Source organism: Cynoglossus semilaevis, unplaced genomic scaffold (genome assembly GCF_000523025.1).
Source record: "Cynoglossus semilaevis isolate Cse_v1.0 unplaced genomic scaffold, Cse_v1.0 scaffold1099, whole genome shotgun sequence".
In the NCBI taxonomy this organism is placed as follows: Eukaryota; Metazoa; Chordata; class Actinopteri; order Pleuronectiformes; family Cynoglossidae; genus Cynoglossus; species Cynoglossus semilaevis.
Genome location: NW_007585140.1, coordinates 1,436 through 21,660, shown reverse-complemented (window position 1 = coordinate 21,660; position 20,225 = coordinate 1,436). Strand labels below are relative to the sequence as shown.

Here is a 20,225-nt window from a genome sequence, read left to right as displayed (position 1 = left end):
GGGGGGGGTTACCCAGAATGCCTCATGATTTCCCTGGGTAAATAAAGGCTCTGAAATATGTGAGAAAGGTTTCAGGCTTCTCAGGAGGAAAGTGTTTTGTTTGTGTTTCTTTCTTCGCTGAAGGTCATGGACGAACGCACACAAGGACAGGTCAAAGGTCAGGTCTGGTATGAATACACAACAGGAAAAAGGTGCAGGTTGTGATCTGGATGACGGCCATACATTTGTGTGAAGGTGGATTTTTAGATTTTTTTTTTCAAAACAGTTTACATTATTTATGTAAAATAATGTCAGGTGCTCCATGATTAATTTTTTCACACTATATATAACTAAACATTTATCCAGGTGCTCCATGATAAATTTTTTCACACCATAACTAAACATTTATCTATTTCATGGGTATATATGTGCAGCTCTGACCTAAATATAAAATATATCAGTGAGAAGAAAGGAGTGTAAAAAATGTGAAAAAACAAATTCAGATTTAACAAACGCTACTGTTTCAGTTGAAGTTCATAATGAAAAATGACAGAGTTTCGTTCCAAGCTAATTAAATTGGTAATCACTCTCAGATTTACAGAGGGCTGAGGGTGGCGTGAGGTGGAGGACCGTTGGACTGTGATTTATTTGGGTCGAAGATCGTTATCAGAGTGAAACAATGGGAAAGGAGGCTAGTGCTAGTGCTAGTGCTAGTGGAGGAGCAGAGGAGACAGATACAGGGAGAAGGAGGATCATATATAGAGGAACAACATGATAGGACACACAGGGGTTTTATTTTGTCTCCAGGGTCTGACGTCCGTGGACATGAGAGTCGAAGATAATAGGATTCAGGAGAGATGGTGCTTCTTAATAAAGCAGCAGAGCAGCGAGGGCGTGTCGTCCGGAGGAGCAATTCTGCCCTCTAGTGGAAGTCTAGGCAAACTACTTCAACTGACATATATACTGTATATATGTGTGTATTCCATTGTAATACATATTTATATATTTCCCCAGGTATCATGATGATGGGTTTGTTTTTTGCTCATCGTTTCTTTTCACCAGGCCATTCTTATTCTCATCTTCGTCCAATCATGAGCTGTTGTTGTTCTGACGACAGAGGAGCAGTAGAGGGGGAGACGTGGAGGTTTGATTAACTCTAAGTACACGGGGGAGTTTGTGGTGTCTGAGGTGATGGAGGTCCCCAATTATTTCCTCGGCTTGGTGTAGGAGAGGAGGTCGTGACCCACGTCCTTCTCAGCAGAGTCGGTGATGTGTAGCAGTCTGCCATTGGCCCAGACTGATGCAACTGAGCCTGGCATTTGTGGAGGGAAAATGAAGTGAAATGAAGTGAGTTCTAACTGTCAGTGACTGTGCAGTGATTGACAGCTGACAGCTTGTACTGAGCCTCTGCTGTAGATTCTGTAGCAGGGTTTATAAAGACGTCCAGGGAGGGGGTTCATTTAGGTTCAGATAAATGTGATACGCAGTTCAGAAGTCAAGCAATAAACTGGCTTTTTACCAATGGTTTGTGCAGTGTAGGTTCATCATGTGACCTGTTACTGTCTGTTAGGCTGGTTATCTCTTTTTGGTTCTTAGATTTTTTACAGTGTATGAATCAGAAAAAAGACTCACATTTGTGTTTACTGGCTTAAAAAATATATTATAACTTATATGTTATATATATATATTAAAACCATAGTTATGAATTTACATATTAAAGGGTTAAAATCTAGTGCTTCTCAATGTGTGGGACGGGCTCCATTGGTGGGGAACAGAGTTTAAAAGTTGAGGGAAATAATATGATTTTTTAAAGGATATTTAACTTTTATATTTATTATTGTTTATTTATTTTAAAGCGTGACTTTGTTGTTGTAGCTGTGACATCGTTTCTGTTGTCGTTACTCCTCACACTAACATCGATAATGTTACTAATAGTACTGCGTCACTGCACCTGTGGCCGGTACGGCTGCTCTGACGCACCTGACCGGAAGTTGGGCCCTGCGGTGGATTAGAACAGTGTGTGTGTAAATGTTAGGAGTGGGAGTTTAACGCGTTAATTTCGAGAACTAAATCACAGAGTTGGTCAGTTCGTTAAAAACATAACCAACCGGATCGGAATGTTAAAAAAAAGTACCGATAACACCGCTGCACCTGATGTGTTGAGCCAAAACAGGCTTCGTGTTAGCAGCAGTTTCCAGCTGCTAGCATTAGCTGCTAACACTAGTCAACATGGACGCCGGAGCTTCCGCCATTCCCTCCTAACAAGAGCCAACAAAGTCGGCAGTCTTCACTGGACGACGGGTGGACATTCTTCAGAGACAAATGAGTAAGTCTTACATGTCCACGTCAGATGAACGAACTCACTGACGGAGTCTCATTGGTCTGTCGAGCACTTTGACTGGTAGAAATGAACAGGTAGAATCAACTGACCCAATGAATGAACTGTCATGAACGGCCACAGATATTTTAGTTACCATTTTGCCTGTTGCACTTGAGTGAGTACTGTTTTATTTAATGATTTAATTGACTGTTTTCTATTAGTTTAAAAGTCCAAAACTTCATTTTGTGAACCACTTGCTCCAACAGTACAGTTTTGTTTATATTTGTTGTAAAGTTGTAAACTTCACGAGGGAAGCTTCAAACTTGTCTTTCTTATGAAATACACAATTGTTGAGTTCGGTTTATTCATCAGTTAGTCAAAGTGAACATGTTTTAAACACCCATCAATCCTTTTATTTTATTTTCTTATTAGCTCCAGCGTTAGATAGATGAAATGTCATAATACTGCCCTCTGCTGCATGAAACAGGCAAACACAGCATTCTTTTTTTTTCTAAGGAAAGGCTTAATAATAGTAGAGTGTGTGTGTGTGTAAAGTGATAAAGTTTGGTAGATTTTACCTGTGAATCACAGGCTGTGAACAGATTAATTCTTCTGTACAGAAACTGATCTGCAGAGGGAAAATCCCTGTCTCTGTGGGATTCTTTGAATTATTCTAAGGTTGTCAGACAAATAGATTTTTCAGTCATCTTCTTTTGTACAGCTTGCCTTGTTAAGGTTTACAGTGACATCAGTCATTCAGTGGGATCAGCTTTTCTACTGCATCACAAAGGAACCCTGATTTTAAATGATTCTGATTAAAGAGCACAGAGCTGCAGTGTCCTGGTCATCTGCTCTGCTCTGCTCTGCTCTGCTCCGGTCAAACGTGTGGCCTGTAAATGAAACTTCAGGCAAAATAAAACGCTGCGCCTCAGCAGTTTTGTATCATGAATCGTTTATTGAGTCTGAGTTTGACTTTGTCTGCCGTGAAGAAATAGAACTGGACAAAAATAGTTTCTGAGGAGTACCACAGATTTTGTTTGATGCTCAGGATTTTATTTTCAAGAACCTTTAATATGGAGGACAGAAAGTACAGAGAACAGGCCTCAACACTGCACGGACGGACAGCTGTGGTGTAGATTTTATTTTAAAAAATGAAAAAGCTAAGTAAAGAAATATAATCAAGACGTTGCAGCCACAAGAAAGGAGAGAAAAGAAACAGTGACAGCGCCTCCACAGTTAGGACAGCATACGGTCTGGTCCCTCGCACGTGACCTTTGGCCTCTGAAAGAGCTGTCAGTAAAGCGTATTCCGTTTTAAGATGTATGGCCTCCGGGATTTGGTGCTGTGCACCGCTTGTCTCTTCAGGATGTAGGGTGATTTTCGCTTGAGTGGAATGTCACTGTTCTCCTCCAGGTATTCTGCAGAGTCGGGAAGTAGCTGTTAGAGGAGACAGAGAGGAAACGAGAGGGGAGCAGATGAGTGTCACATGACCAAGACCGAGACAGCGACACGTACTGTACGGCAGAGTAACAGGACGCTGGGATTGAGCGCTGATCTGAGGCCACCGTGAGAGGATTGGAGAGAATGTAAAGGAAAAGGACGGAGGCTGAGGAGGAGAACTAATGAGGAGTGTTAGGAGGATGGAGGTGTGTGTGTGTCTGTGCATGTGTCTGTGTGTGTGCGTGCTGTCTCACCCTCTCCTCTCGGCTCTGCAGCGCTCTGCAGATGTGTCGCAGGCTGGACAGTTCCTCCATCAGCTGCAGGTTCTCCTCCTGCTCCTCACCACTCCACGTTTCCTGCCTCAGCCCACTCATCATCCTGCACAGGTTTGACAGCGACACACGCCTGTAGGGGGCGTTGTGCTTATTCTGTGTCGTCTGCAAAGAAAGCAAAGTGAAACAGAGGTGGAGTTTAGTCGGTGTATCTTCAACAAAAAAACAGATTTTAGTCCAGAAGCACAGGAAGACGTTTGACTTTGATCGGTTAACGTTAGGCTGGAGCACAGACCAAATTATTCAGCCGTTCTCTGCTGGAGTCCAATCCAACACTAACATGGACAGCAGTGCTGCTGAAGACAAAAGAGGACGTGTGTGTGTGTGTGCGTGCGTGTGTGTGTGTGTGTGTGTCATCTCTTTACCATTCTTTAACACCAGACGCACTCAGTGATATTTATTTCACACCTAACCTCATCAGCTCAGTCCTAATCTACTTTGAGGTCTATGAGTTGGAGACCACACACACACACACACACACACAGAGACCAGTAGACGGAGGCGGTCGGAGGCGGTCGTAGCTCATATGTTGTGATGCTGAGCGGCTGCTGGTGCTCTCAGACACCTGCATCATTCATGAGATAAAGAGCGTTCCCTGTGGAAGGTGTTGGAGCAGGAGACGTGCAGGTTGTGGGTTCTTTGTGGTTCACGTTCAGTGACATCACCAGGGAACAAACGTCCGCAGCTCCTGACATTTAACAAATCATTTGTGCATTGATGAGTTTAATTAGCTTTAAATGAACCAATTTATGCGAAGAATGTGTTTTTCTTACATGTTGTTGCTTCGTTTGCAGGAGCTGCTTTTGTACACGAGCCATATGTTTGTTGTTGATTTCAAAACCTTATTGTGACAGAAAGTGTTTTGAGGCCAAATGTTAATTTAACCGTGATGGTGTTTATTTAGGGTCTGTCATTTACATGAGCTTTTATTAATGAATTATTGGTATGATTGTTGTGATTATTCAGTCAACACTCATTTCTAGCACATTTTTACACTAATCTGCACAAACCAGCCCAGCAGGTGGTGCTAACATGCCTAAGATTACCTTGCCAACTGTAAAAAAATAAATGTACAAGTGACATCAGTGCAAACGTTTTGTTGACCGTTGACTAGTTTTATATACAAATAATGTAGCACAGAAGCTAGAACTTAAATTTGAAATATCTGTTCAAATCAATTGAAATCAAACTTTTTGCCATGAGACTGTTAAAAATCAACATTAAAAAAAGGAATTCATGAATTAACAAAGGTGTTTCTCTTCAAACTTTCTGATCAATTTATAATTTCATTCGTCCTTCAGAACAAAACCACAAAAGTAAAACTTGCGTGGATGAGATTCTGCCCAGTATTCTGTGTAATTATCGTTTATTATAAGTTAAAGAAAACCTTTGAGAAGTCTGAATCATTAATGAGCAGCTGTCCACCTGGAGGTGGTCATGTGTACTACACCTATATGAAAGGACGTTTTCTTTCTTTCTCTGGGGAAAACAAGTAATAAGAGTCGAAACGAAAACCTCACCAGGGACCGACACTGACACTGACACTGACACAGACACTGACGCAGACACTGACATTTAAACACCGTCTCTGCATTGATGAGTGTAATTGGGTTTAAATGAACTAAGAGACGTGAAGGAAACGCTGGAGTTTACTCCTCTGATCTCATGGATCCTCATCAGCTGCAGGGCGAGGTCACATGACTGGGTCTGACACAGCCTCAGGTCTGTGTTCAATTGTAATTGATTACTGATGAGGAGGGACTGGTCCGGTCCCCCCGTCCCCTCGGCTGGTTCTGTCTTTAACGCCTTTTTCTTTACCGCCCCCAGATTTTAATCGTCACGACTTTTTATCCTCCATATTTTTTTTCTCAAGATCTAACTAACAACTCTAATATGAATATGTACGAATGCCCTGTTTAATTATTAATGTCCATGTGATTAAACATAGAACAGTCAGTGCAGTAAATATAGAATATACAGTATGTTTTTGTTGTCATTTGTTTTTATTTGCAAATTTTTGTCTGTTACTTTTTCCCCTTTTCTTTTTTTCTTTTTTTTCATTTAAAACGGTATTCACCTTTATTTTCTAGTTGTGACATTTTGACCTCTGACCTTTTTGTTCAACTGCATGTGAAGATTCAGTGGTGGGCTGATCGATAAAATCAAATCTAATCTAATTTACTCCAAATTGAGAAGATGTCACGATTGTTTAATAATTCAGTTAAAATTCCAGTTAATCATTTTCAAACTGTGGTGTAGGTTAAAGGTCGTTCTGCTCTTCATGTCTGATGACAATGATGTCAAATAAAGACAAGACATAATGAAAGAAATAAAAAAACCTCTTACCATAGAATTAAGGAAACTGTTGAACAGCTCTTCTTCTATCGCTCGCTGCTCAGGGTCCACATCTGTGGCTCGGAGGAAAAACAACATCAGTGATGGGTTTTATTTGACTCACGTTGAATGAGAAACTTGTAAATGATTTCTTATCATTATTATTTTATGAACTATTTTTTCTCTGCTTTCTTTGAAGGATCACAATCATTTTTTATTTTTGATGAATTTCCTATAAATAAAGTGGCAGGAAACCAACATTGAACTGAAGGGTCACTGCTCTGACTTTTATGGGTTTAATGTTTTAATGTTCAAAATCAGAAGTGAAGAATCTCAGTCGATGGATCCGTGGATCCGTTCGATGCTGATTCTGTTCTGTTTGTTATCGTCAACCAGACCAGAGATGTTGTCACTATATTATACACACACATATATCATGGGTTCACTGTAAAGAATGCAGTGAAATACACAAATGTCAACAGTTTGTTTGTTACTTTCAGACTGATGCACCTGCTGCACAGGACGAGGTGAAAGAGTTCTCTGACTCTTCAGCCGTGACCGTGACCTGGACGTGTGACTGAGAACCTGGTGAGAGTTCTTCTTCCCTCAAAACTGTGGATTTATATAAAAAAGTATATAATAATAAGAAGAAGAAAAACGGTCTTTACCTGCACAAAGTCCACAGCAGGTCAAGAAGAGGAGAAGCACACACGCCAGCTGTGCCTGCATGATGATGATGATGATGATGATGACGACGACGACGACGACGAGAGGAGACGAGCAAAGAAACACTAACTGAAGATTCACACGGTCCCACGGTGAAGCCTTCAGCTGAAGAGAGACTAGTCCACAAGGTGAGGCTGAAGATGATGAAGATAGAGGGTGTCTGATGCTGAGTCTTCTTGGTCTTGGTCTTGGTCTTTTCTTTCTTCTCTCCCAGCTCACTCCAGCGTTTCTTCTTCCTTCCCTTCAGTTGCGTTTCTTGCTTCGATGCTCAGTGAAGTGGGCTCACCTTATAAGAGGCCTGTGATGTCACAGGAGCAGCATCACACCTCCACCCCCACCTGCTGCTCCTCACCCCANCCCCCACCCCCACCCCCTGCCTCTCCTGCCTCTCCTGCCTCTCCTGCTACAGTGTCCTCGTTTCGTTAGACGTCATTTTAGCATCACCGAGGTTTTTGCGTCATTTGGTTTTTCTTTCTTTTTCTTTTTTTTACCTAAAGAAATTTGACCCTCGTCTCCTTAATATATAAAACGTCAGGTTTTATTTTTTATGGGCGTCAACGTCAGTGGCAAAATTTTTAATGTCCTGTTGGAAAAACACATTAGTCGGCATTTATTTGTCTAAAATCTGAGTTCAAATCAAAGATGTTTTATTGGTTTGATTAAAGTCATTAAACAAACTATGATAAGAGTTCACTCTGTTGGACAGTAACGAAGAAGATCATTTTCCACAGAAGCTTCGGCCTCCTACGATTTTGAACTTTGTCTCCAGCTGAAGAAATAAAAAACCCTCCATCTTTCATGTACAGAAGACTTCAAGTGTTGAATTAAAGGTGGAAAATCAGAAGCCAAACACTTGTGTGATGACACTGTGATGCCGTCACACTCTTTGTTAACACTGAAGAGCTGAGAAACGTCATGACTCACAGACTGAGGTTTTATTTACAGCCACTTCTTCAACAATCAACGTTTAAAAAGCGTTTTATACAAACCACTCTTTTTGTATTTTTTATGAAAGTGAATTTCTTGTCATTGTCACACATTACACCACTGGACACAACGACCAAAATGACCTTTGACCCATCACCAAAGTGAGCAGGTGGCAGCTGAGGCCCCGGGGAGCAGTGTGTGGAGACGGTCCCTTAAAGAAATATAGATCGAGTTCATATATTTGGTCAGGAAATATATGGTGAAATTAAACGAGATAAAATGACAGAGAAACAGATGAAAATAATGATTTAAAGTTTGGTCTTTGATGTCATTTCTTTTTTAAATTGATTTCATAGAAGATTGAAACCATTTTTTGGCCATTTCTATAAATCAAATAGTCATTCTCTAAATGATACGGTGCCTTATTGTGTGTATATGTTTGTGTATAAGTGTTTGTGCTGAATGTGTGTGGATTTGGAAGTCATCCTAATTATGAAAAAAAAAAACCTCCAAAAACGTAGGTGAAAATGACAAAAGTTTTTTGTTTGTTTGTTTGTTTGTTGTTGATGCAGTGAAGTGTCTTCCTGCTGCCTGGACATCTCTGGACAACTCTGGACAACTCTGGACAACTCTGGACAACTCTGGACAACTCTGGACAACTCTGGACAACTCTGGACAACTCTGGACAACTCTGGACAACTCTGGACAACTCTGGACAACTCTGGACAACTCTGGACAACTCTGGACAACTCTGGACAACTCTGGACAACTCTGGACAACTGTCACTGTATATATTAGCCAAAGGCCAGTGGCTCCTCTGGACCGAGTCACATGTACCGACGTGCACATGTGACCCAACATGATTCAGTCAACATTTATTCAGCCAACAGAGAGGAGAGAGAGGAGAGAGAGGAGAGAGAGTCTCCAGTTACAGGACGCAGAGGTGAGAGCTTTTCTTTACCCCGTGATCCAACAGTTCTGCTGCTGATGATCTGGTCCAACACCGTCCTGTTGTCAGTCACCTTGTTGATATATGTTGATGAACAAACAAGTGTCACGACAACTTTGACTCATTTAGTTTATAAATAAGTGACTATATATTCTTTTGAAATCTTGGGAAATTTAAATACATATATATATATATATACAAAAGCCCCGACAAAAAAGGTTACCGTACCGTTTTTGGGTCACGAGCCACCATTTGGAAAACAACTTATACTATACCTCACAAACTGTTTATTATTGTTGTTGTTGCTTTTATCATTATTATCAGTATTAATAATAATATTGGATTGAGTTGATTTAAATATGTCGGTGGAGGGGGGCAGAGTTTCACCAGTTACAATCCTCTGTGTGCGTGCGTGTTTCCGTGCGCGCGCGCGCGTGTGAAACACCTCCTCCTGTGTGTGGGAATGGGGCGGCGGACGGAGTTGTAGTCGGGACGGGACTAACTTTTCCCAAACGCCGCTCAGTGCGCGACTCTCCTCCTGCCATGAGCGGACACTTCAGTGTCTCCGGGTAGTTTGACCGTCGCTCCAGAATCATGGCTCCGTTTGGAAAGAACTTCCTGAAAGCTCGACTGAAGAACAGGTACTTTGATGAATATGAATATTCTAGATTATTCTGATCGATGGACGTCGGCGTGCGTCGTCGGTTGGAGTTCGGTCTCTGCGGCCGCGGCTGCGGCGGAGACAGACGTGATTTACGCACAGCGTCCGGTGCTCGGTGTGTTATAGTTATTTATGGTTGTGTTGATTGGCCGCAGTGTTCAGACGGTGGATGTGGTTTTCATTGATATTATGAACTGTTTCAAACGGGTTTCCAACGCGGGAGGTCGGATCTGATCGATTACATTGATAGAAGGACGTATGCTGTTTTTTGGATAAATGATAACGTCTATAATTACAGTGCGTTGGAAAGTATTGTTTCTAAAATCTACTTTTTTTTACAAAGAAAGAAAAACCAACAAAAAAAGCCTCCATTCTGGTCGAAAATGTAAACAAAAAGGGTCAACTTTTGTTGTTTAAGTTTTTCGTGCATATATATATTTAGTATATGCGTTTACTGTATGTATTTGTTTTATGTATATATTTAAAATTGTTAAAACAAGTTAAAAATCCAACAACAGTTGATACTTTGCTACATTGCTTAGCTTTATCTTAGCTAAAATCAATGCTAATTCAACTAAAAGTTTGAAGAGAAATGCCTCAAAGTTGGATAAAATTCTAGAGAAATGGCTGATAGTTGTTCAGAAATGACCAAATAATCAGACCACTAGTCCACTAGACCACTAACTAATGACCACTAACTAATGACAACTAAAAGACAACACTTACAGCAAGTAAAGGTTAAACCTAGGATAATATGAACTAAAAGATGTATAAAAGTCGGCATAGACGTAGTGAAACGTTAGCAGAAAGCTAACAATATACTAGAGCATAACTACTGGTTCATCTTAGTTATTAAAAGTGAGCCGTTAGCGAAAAAGCTAGCTCAATGATTGTTTGCGAAAGGTTCCCCAAAAGTGTTTATTTATTGTTTAAATTTCAGTACAACGTTTGAGGTGTGGAATAAATCTTCTACACCTCTGGACTTTACCAGCTTCTCTAGTAGCAACATAAGGAATTATGGGTAATGCATTACACCTTGGGATGTGCTGCTAACCTGAAGCTCTGATGCTGCTGGTGGTCGTGTTGTGGTTGTAGACGTGAAACAGTGTGATGTTGTCGTTGTTGTTTGTCAGCATCTCATTTTGGGGCCGAATCTGTTTGCTTTTATTTTTGTGTTGTAAACATTTTAAAAGGAGTTGTTTCATCCAAATATCTCCATCTTTAGCGTAGCATGTTAGCTGTGCCTCAGTTTAGGGCCGACGCCAGCCTCGACTTTGACATCATACTGAATGTTATCTGTTGTTATCTGTGTCTGAAGAGATTTGACTGAAGTTGTTGTCTGCAGACTTGATTAATAAGGTCATAAACTAGTCTTTAAGACGGAGCAGGACTCACAGTGACGCCAGGAGCAGATCACACGGCTCTTAAATGTGTTTTATATATTTATATATATATATATATAAATATATTAAAACAGTCCCGTCACCCAGCAGACTGTGGAGAAGAGCTTTGATTCAGCACAGGTTCAATCATTGCCACTCAATAAAAGTGGCACCAACAGGATGATGAATGTATCTTTTGGTTTGGATGAAATACTCTTGGGTACTTCAAAGAGTCTCCAGAGAACAGGGTCTTTTCTTTTCTCCATGTTGTGTCATAATTACCGTTTCACCACCTATAATTACTTCAAGTGTTTAGATCTGTAGATGTCGAACTCCTGATTGAAGCGACCGCCTTCAGGTGATGCTGAGCCGTTCTGTAGAGTGAGAACCATGTGGAGAAGATGTCAGTGTCCCAGAATGAGGTCCGTTTTCTTAGACTAACAGTGTTACAGTGTAACAGTTTGTTTGTTTGTGATGTTCTTGTGAAATGAGAATCATTAGCTCAAAGGCAATGATGCATTTTGTTTAATTTTTTTAGAAAACTTAAGCTTTTGGAAACTTAAGAAGCCAAAGAGTCCAAGGAAAATGTAAAGCCTTGTGTTTCACATGTTAAAAAAACTCTTTCAAATAATTGGCTAAAAAAGCAAGAATCCTCCTAAAGTGTAGCCTAAAGCTAATCTTAGCTTTGACTTTAGTATCTGGTGACATCAGCAGGGTTGGTGTGTGTGTGTGTGTGTGTGTGTGTGTAGAAAACAACATGGGTGGATGGTTTAACAGAGGAAGTGAAGGTGGAGCCTCTGCTCACAGATGCCTGTCGGAGGAGTCATCAGCGTAGAGATTAACAAATCCAGGAGGAAAGTGATGTTATTTCCTCTCCCAGATAAGAGCAGAGGAAACGTCCTTGTAGTCTCTTCTCCACGCTCGACTTGTTTTGCCTGCATGTTACAAAGCCAAAAATATTACCTAAAATAGTTGTTCACCTACTCACTTTTACCAGCTGTAGGAATTTGAAGAAAAAAAACTAAGAAGTTGAAAGAAATATTCCAGGTTAATAAGAGTTTCCTGGTGTTTTGACATGTTGGAGGTTTTTATGATGCAGTTTTCACCTTTGGTTTGTGGTTGTAGCAACAACGTGGAGGAAACGTTTTCAGTCAAAGATTAACATTTATTACACTGGAGACATTTGAAGTCAGGATCATGTTTTTTTTTTTTACAATCTTACCTTTTCGTTGTGAAAGTGAGGTGAAAGTAGAGGCTGGAGTGAAATGAAAAACAGTTTAAAAAAAAGTAATCAAATCTAATTTCACTTGTCAAGTGATTTGTTCTCTTTTTTTAAATTGGAAAACCAAAGCTATAATTAAAGTAAACAGGATATTATTTATATTTTCATTCCATAGAGGGAAAATAAGGAGCTGTTGACAGCTGAGGCTACAGGATATATTTATCCAGGCTTTGTTTCTGCTGGAAACATCTGCACCGCCTCATCAGACCAATATGAATGTGAAGACACAGACACAGGCACAGACACAGGCACAGACACAGGCAGAGGCAGTGGAGAGCTGTAATTTGTTATGACTTGTATGAAACAGCAGCTCATAGTCCTCTGCGCTAACCTGTACAATTCAAATTGATGACACAAGGGGGAACCGTTAACGTCTTCAGGGTCATTACTATGGCAGTCAGGATGGAAGTTAGCCACGCCGCCGCGCTGGAAATGACAGAGCAGGAACTGTTGGTTGCTAAAAGTCGGATCATTTAAATACAGTTTCCTCTGTCGTGTCTCAGAGGTCACGGCTGGGGTCACGGCTGGGGTCAAGCCGAGGTCAGGCAGGTTAGAGATGTAGAAGTTTAACTCGGTGTTAAGTTTGGGACTTTCCAGTGACAACGGTGCAGCGTTCATCATTATCCAAAGCTGTGACCTTCTGCATGAGGGCGCCCTCATTCTGCACCACTGACACTGCAGGTTTGTTGCTAGCTCGGTGGATCAAATTGCACCAAAAGCCACAGCCCACATGGAAGTGACTATAGGCTGAGATTCAATCGGCCGCAGAACTGCCTGCTGTGCAGTCAGGCGTCAGCATTTTTGACTTGTGGCCATAAAAGGAACTGATGTGAACACTTGACGTTCCATCCATACCTGAACATGTATAGGTAGTTATTATGGCCTGGTGTTGAATAGAGAACATGTTGGGGCTGCAGTATCAAGGAAGTGCAGTTCTGTACCTGCAGCGGTTGTTGTCGCTGCTGCCTTTAGCAGACGTCACACACCTGGACTCCAGGGGTTTTGCAGACTACATTATGTTATTTCAACGGCTGCACATTTTGATGTTGATAATGTGATGTGAACGATTCAGTCAGTTTTACTCTTTACTCTATGGTTGTTTTTATTGATGTTTCAAACAACTTTCCATTCACGTGAATTCACACAAACACGATTCTTTCTGTCACGTTCATGCCACACCTGTAGCGTGTACTTGGACTTTACGATGGAAATAATTTTTTAGGAATGTTTCGCAACTTGTTTTGTGTCATTTTTGACACACTGAACATTTTTTTGCCGTTCGACGTCCAGGTTACACCTGCACTGGACGGTGATTGATTAGTTTTAACATCATTGGAATAGTTAACGTTTTAGAACCTTTGTACTTCAAAGACATGGTTTGAGTCTGTTATTTTTAGGTGATGTTTTTGAAAACAAAAACTGAAAACAAAATGAGTTACTAGAAAGACCTGAATTGTTATATGTTAAAGGTTCTACACCAACTGCTGCTCTATTTTCTTTCCCATTGTCGTAAATTGCAATGAACCTTTAAATAGATGTTCCAGAAACATTAAAGGTCACATTCCAACGTGTGGGATCCACACACAGCCCCTCATTTGTCAACACCCTGGTCAGATTGACGTAGACGCTGAGCGCAGCTCTTACTGGTCCGTCCTCAGAGACAGGATGTGGTGTGAACACTGGTGATATTTGGACTGGGACAGACGCAGGTGTTTCCCAGCTCGGCCGTTCGCTCTTCCTGTGCAGCTGAGGGCTGAGGTCGCCCTCTCTGAAATAACCGATTGTCTAGAGTGCGTGTTTATTCACCTGCCTGTGCAGATATGAACACAAACACCATTCTCATGTGCAGGGCTGGATTGTTGATGTAGCAGAGCCGTAACTGGGTTGACAGTTCAAATGTGTTGCTGAGGGCCAGCAGTCGGTGCATGTTGTTGAGAAAATGAGGAAAAGTCTGGAAGGTTTTGCATTTGTTTGTTTAGAAGTACATTGTGTTGACAGTAATTATTATCATTTTGATTAACGTTGTTTGTCGTGAGTAGAAACATAACAGGATGTTGTGGTCCAGGCTGAATGAGTTTGGTTTGGAGCTCAGGTACGATGACAAACACTGAACCCTCGTCTGTGTGCAATGGACTGTGGATAAGAAGGTCAGTCTGTGATGAGATGTTGGACAGTTTGAATATTTTAATTTATTTTGTCCACTGAGCGTCTCCTCAGATCACGTGGAATCGGACAGTTTCACAGATGTAGATCTGTTTCCTGTGAAAACGTTGTTCTGTAAATGCAGTAAAAAGACAATCGTACGGAGTTACGTCGACTTTTCTTCCTTCTGTTCTTGCCGGTACAGCCGTGGAATTCTGTTTAGAAAGTTGTGAGGTCAAAGTCGCCGCATGTCGTTGGATATGGTCGACTTTTTTGCACAGTTTGGGCTTCAGCGTTGCTGTGTTTGTCAGTGAGCGTCTCCATAACCATTAACCAGCCTCTGGTCCATTGTTGCACAGGTATCACATTCACCAGCACTTTACACAGGCCTGCCTCTGTGTGTGTGTGTGTGTGTGTGTGTGTGTGTGTGTGTGTGTGTGTTTCAGGCCATGTGGGAACCAAAAAAAAGGTGTTTATTAAGAAATAGTGAATGAGCTAAAGTAGATCATACAAGGTGACATACTGTGGTTCATTAGGTAATGAGAGGAAGGAGAGCTGAAAACCAAAGGAACATAAGGAACATGGAGGTCATGGAGGTCATGGAGGTCATGGAGGTCATGGTTCTTCAGGTTCTTGACTCTGTTATTGTTTATAATAAGAGATGAAATCACTGTAGCGTGAAACGTGTGCATGTTCCTGAGCCGGACTTTGAACACCTACAGCTGCTCCTCAGTATCTGTGGAGTGAGTGCTGCAGTAACAGTGTTATCTTCTCCTCACAGCAGCTAAGGGTCAAAGGTCAGATATGACAAGAAAACCTGAGAATCAGAGTCGCGTGTTTTCCTGTAAATACTGTAGTTTTGTTCTGTTTGATGTTTTTGACCCACGAAATCAGTGATCTTTGTCCGCTTAGTTAAAGATACTAGTTAGTACGAGTTTAGTTTGTAAGAAAAAAATATACAACCTGAAATATATCACAATATAATAACCTTTATGGTTTAAATGCTAAAGTAATAAAAGTTCTGAAACAGAGTTCCAAACTGTTCCCTTGTCACTGGCCCAATAGAGGGCAGTAATGAGCTTAAAGTTTGTTTGTTTGTTGGAGCCTGAAGGAGGCCATAGACGTTGATAGAAGATAAGACAACGCTGTGTGTTTATTGCATCGTTTTTTTATTTACTTTGGCAGCGATTTTGATAAAAGCAGAGTTGTTTACAAACGTTTTCTTATCACGGCAGCCGCGCCCGCGCTGTCAGATGTTAGCGATTTTCATGTTTACATTTATATCTGTTCATTGAATTCTCTGTCAACTAACATAAATTTGAATCGTACAAATTGCTGTTGAATACTGCCTTATTAAATCTCCACATATATCTGTTGCTATCTTTAGTTTTTGTAGCGTAGCCTCCACCGGTTCATCTTGGTGTTAGCTGTTGCGAACTGACTTCAGTTTTGGTTTTTATTAGTGCTGTTCAGTCGGATCATAGGAAGTCATCCTTAGACTTAAGGAACGGGTCGATCAGGAAACGTCCTTATATGTTGTGGTTCATATTTGTAATCGCCTGATTGGTCATGGTTTATCATCAAATTAAAATGAGACGTTGGGCACTGCTATCGTCTGATTGGATTACAGCTCCTTGTTGTGGATGTCTGCTCTGCCAGTGCCTTCCATTTGATGATGGGATATTACCGGTGCTCCATTAGAGGCACATCAAAAAATTATTACTGTCTGCCAATCAGAGGTCGGATTTGGAAGGTTCAGACAAAAGGGTAATGGGGAGGTTGATGTGAAATATCCAAATCCAGAAGTAATAAATGATCATTTCTACGTGATGTTGACTAATAGAATCAAAGAAATGGGTGAACGTCGGTAACTGCTCATCGTCCCCATGGAAAACCATCAAAGTGGAACGTCTTTAAGGACAAATGTTACATACAAGGGGGAGATACTGAGAAGGTTGAATTACTAAACCTTTTTCCATGTGGTCAATGGTAATATATTTACGAACATTTATTCTGTATAACGCTTTCTTTGGTCTTTGTTTTGTTCTTCCTGTATCACTTGTAGGTCAAAAGAGGTCGAGCCTGCGATCGGAAAAGAGATCCAGGTCACTGTCTGCGACGAGGAAAAAGTCGTCTGTGGAGTCACCAAGCACACCACGTGTGTAGATATGATCCAGGCATTACTAGAGGATCACAGATCAGTGCCGGAGAGTCAGAGGCACCTTCAGGGAGAACCCAAAGACTTCTGTCTGGTGGAGCGTTGGAAGGGCTTTGAGAGAGCGCTGCCTCCTCTCACCAGGATCCTGAGACTCTGGTACGCCTGGGGCGACCAGAGTCCCTTCATCCAGTTTATTCTGGTCAAAACGAGCGATTTTGTTCCACAGCCAACCAAGAAGGCTACGAGGTCTAAAGGAGCCAGACCGAAACGCTTGGAGCAAGGTCGTGCGGCTCAGTACGCCCAGTCTCTGCCTGCGGAAAAGCAGAAACGCATGGTGAAGAAAGCTTTCAGGAAGCTGGAGAAGCTTCATAACGAGAGCAAGAGCTCCCCTGGTGCTGAGGAGGTTCAGCGGATGGTGCAACTGATCCTGGACCAGGACCACACCATTCGGGAGCAGATCCAGCGCATGAGGGAGCTGGATGTGGGGATGGAACGGTTTAAGCTGGAGGCACAAAGAGAAGCTTCCTGTGGAGGACAGGAAGTGGAACCGAGCGAGGATCAGCTGCAGCGGTACCTGTACACCAGGGACGGAGTTGAACACCTGGAGCTGCAGTTCCAGCAGCACCAGGAGCTCATCCTTCAGCTTTCCAGGGACATAGACACAGAACTGAGGCGGGCCGCCTTCCCACTGGAGCATGATGAGGAGGAGGAAGAACAGGAAGGAGCAGCATGTTCTTCCTGGACCTCCTCCAACACAGAGCACAGGATTTATTCTGCTGAACTGGAGAGGCTGCAGGAGGAGCTGAAGTGCAGCCTGTTTGACGGTGTGTCTCTGCACAACCAGGCTGCAGAGATGGACAAGCAGCTCAAGTACTTTGACAGTACACTGGTCTCCAAGGACCAGGAGTGTTGGCAGCTGGCTGCACAGCTGAGCTCACTGCAGATCGGGGAGATGACAGAGGACGAGTCCGGTCCTCCGCCTCTGGAACACCAGACTCAGGGCTGCGTCTCGCAGCAGCAGACAGTCAAACTCAAACACAGTCTGTCCCCGCTAGACATCGCAGACACAGACTCAGACACTGGGATTAGTTCAACACACAGTCAGGACTCCCTGTCCCCGTGTCTGGACTCCCCCCCCCCACTGGACACAGACGTCTGAACAGGAACCTGCCACTTTAGGCCCTGTTGTTGTTATCGTCACTGAGCGCAGGATTACCACCTGTTAAACATATCAACACGTAAGGACCAGGCAAACACGTATGAAATATGAAAATATTTATTATTGTTTCACACAATAACAGCACTGTGTTCTCTACAGTGACATGTAAAAAAAAAAAGTAGTTTAATCCTCAGCACTGATGTAATGCCACATAGAAAAGCACAAACTTTAGCATCGTTGTTAGCATCGGTGTTAGCATCGTTGTTAGCATCGTTGTTAGCAAAACATAATGTAACGTCACACATCGTTTTAGATCATTATCAATGACTTTCATCAAACGTCTCTTTAACGCAGCTGCACTGCACACAAATAACTTGTTTTATATTAAAACACAAACTTCACTTCAGCACAATATTACAGCAATACGTTCCTGCAAAGGTAAATATTTTATAAGACATTTTGATAAAAGGAGCTATTATTTATTTATAACGTATGTATAAAATGTGTTCTTTAATGTTAATGTTTTTGCCTTGCAGTTAAAAAAATCACAGCAGGTTTTAGGAGAAAATATTGACATTTTAACCATAATTAAAACCAATCTTTGTTATATTTAGTATCTTTATGATTAATCAATCTTGAAATCACAAGTTATGATGAAGTAGAATGTAAACTTTGACAATTCTTTCAATAAATTCTCTTCTGCAAGTGTCAAATGATGGCTGCGCTTCAGTGTGTCGCAATAATAATAATAATAATAATAATAATCAGACAGAGAGACAAACCAGCTGTGGTTCATCTGTGATCAGCTGTTCTAAAGTGTCAGTCACTGAAGCTCAGGAGGAGAAAGTTCACTTTAAAACTGGAGAGAAGCTGCCTCAGAGTCATGTGACCGGGGACCATGTGACCAGGGACCATGTGACCGGGGACCATGTGACCAGGCACAGAACAACAGGCAGCTCCTCTCCTCGTCTAGCTGCTGCTGACAGACTAAGACTAAGGAAGGAGCAGAGGAAACAGTATCTATTTCACACACTAATCGTCCGTCCCCCCACCTCAGAGCCACTGTGTGACTGACACTGTGACTGACTGATGTTCTGGTGCCGCTCACCTGTTGTCTTGCAGCAGACGTGCTCTGAGCTCAGACTTCATGGAGCTGGAAAACAGATTCAGTCAATGATTACTGCTGTTGTGGTTCCTTGTCTTTTAGGATTCCATATTTGACCGTCATCTGTTGAAACCTAGTGGTACTTTTTAAAGTAGTATTTGTATTGGCAAAAACTAATGTTTTTTTTTCTTTTTTCCCTCCCTGTGATGTCACATCCTGGTTTCCACCGACTGTTAAATCTCATCTCTCAGCAACACATCAGCATTTCAGAGACTTACACGCCTGTTTTTCCAACAACAGTAATTATGTGGACCAAAATGACAATTATGCAGCTCAGTGGTGGAGTCTGCTGCCAGACCGGCCCATCAGGACGACGGGAGGAAACCAGTGTCTGTGGTCAACGTTACCAGCTCCAGCAGCAGTGAAGGACAGACAGACGGGTGAGGAAACACTTTTCTTTAGATAGAAATCAAAACTACTGCTAGTTAAATGTTTGATGTGTGACTTCATATAACAAACTTTTACAGCTCATTCATTTGAACAAACATCCTTTTGTCCTAATCAGAGATGTGTCAATCACCTGATGGATCGTTTCTTTTCCCTCGACGAACAGTTTCTCTGTCGTGTTCAGTGGGCTCTAGAAAAACAACCAAACACAAACACGTTCATTTCGTTTCCTCTTCCTTCTGTAGCTACAGCCTGTGTTTGTGCTCATTTGTAGTGAAGACAATCTTTTGATCTTGTTTTAATCAAAAGTGAAATCAAAGTCATCAGTTAACATTTCTCTGATTTAATTTAAGTTATTTTCTACTTCATATCACCAAGTCACACAAAAATATTTCTGCAGAAATGTGGCCTAATCTGTGCAAGTTGAAATAACACATACACACTTTATGCAGTAATAAGTAATAACTTACACTAGTTTCTACGTAGACACCGGTGTCATTTGTGACATATATTTTTGTTTAGAGACTGAACAGTAATACTTGATAACGGCACAGGCTGCACTGCATCACACTGTGAAACAAGAGCACATGAATAATGAACTGGATTTTTGTTTTCACAGTGGCTCAGGTGCCATTGGCCAATCCCAGTCACACTTGTGTTCCAGCAGGATGAGTTGGGACTTGTGAAATAGTTCAAAGACCCACAGTTTAATTGCCTCAATCAAACACATTTGAAATGCCACCCCATCCAAGTGCATGAATCATTGGATAAAAGCTCAAAAAAAAAGCAATAAAACGTCCCTGTAGCCGCCAAGAGAGAAGCAACGAAAGAAAACATAGAGACTGTAGGTGTGTGTGTGAGAGAGAGAGAGAGAGAGAGAGA

The 20,225-nt window shown here is 41.7% G+C and overlaps 2 protein-coding genes across 6 annotated transcripts; one reads left to right on the top strand and one right to left on the bottom strand.

The window, feature by feature from the left end:
* The first annotated feature begins 1,735 nt into the window (after positions 1-1,735).
* Positions 1,736-20,129, top strand: rassf9 (Ras association domain family member 9). 5 transcript variants are annotated; one of them, XM_008337631.3, is made up of 5 exons: positions 1,736-2,305; positions 6,906-6,993; positions 7,084-7,259; positions 8,631-9,001; positions 16,540-18,504. In XM_008337631.3, the coding sequence occupies exon 5, from the start codon at positions 16,643-16,645 to the stop codon at positions 17,789-17,791; it is 1,149 nt and encodes a 382-aa protein (XP_008335853.1). In that variant the 5' UTR covers positions 1,736-2,305; positions 6,906-6,993; positions 7,084-7,259; positions 8,631-9,001; positions 16,540-16,642; the 3' UTR covers positions 17,792-18,504. The 5 variants fall into 5 exon arrangements, 3 of the variants coding, with proteins under 3 accessions (XP_008335853.1, XP_024909623.1, XP_008335851.1); XM_025053855.1 differs by lacking the exon at positions 1,736-2,305 and adding an exon at positions 2,315-2,474; XR_523546.3 differs by lacking the exons at positions 1,736-2,305; positions 6,906-6,993; positions 7,084-7,259; positions 8,631-9,001 and adding exons at positions 9,368-9,648; positions 19,197-20,129 and having other exon boundaries at positions 16,540-17,870.
* nts (neurotensin) lies at positions 2,498-7,207 on the bottom strand. Its single transcript, XM_008337632.3, has 4 exons — positions 7,074-7,207; positions 6,418-6,479; positions 3,994-4,176; positions 2,498-3,736 (listed from the first exon to the last, which is right to left on the bottom strand). The coding sequence occupies exons 1-4, from the start codon at positions 7,132-7,134 to the stop codon at positions 3,593-3,595; spliced, it is 450 nt and encodes a 149-aa protein (XP_008335854.1). The 5' UTR covers positions 7,135-7,207; the 3' UTR covers positions 2,498-3,592.
* Positions 20,130-20,225: the final 96 nt, after the last annotated feature.

Coding starts and splice junctions, on each gene's coding strand:
- nts (XM_008337632.3), bottom strand. CDS start 7,134: ATGCAGGCACAGCTGGCGTGTGTGCTTCTCCTCTTCTTGACCTGCTGT. Junction 6,480..7,073: donor CTGCTGTGGACTTTGTGCAG/GTAAAGACCGTT, acceptor TCCGAGCCACAG/ATGTGGACCCTGAGCAGCGA. Junction 4,177..6,417: donor ACAGTTTCCTTAATTCTATG/GTAAGAGGTTTT, acceptor CTTTCTTTGCAG/ACGACACAGAATAAGCACAA.
- rassf9 (XM_008337629.3), top strand. CDS start 9,602: ATGGCTCCGTTTGGAAAGAACTTCCTGAAAGCTCGACTGAAGAACAG. Junction 9,649..16,539: donor AAAGCTCGACTGAAGAACAG/GTACTTTGATGA, acceptor TATCACTTGTAG/GTCAAAAGAGGTCGAGCCTG.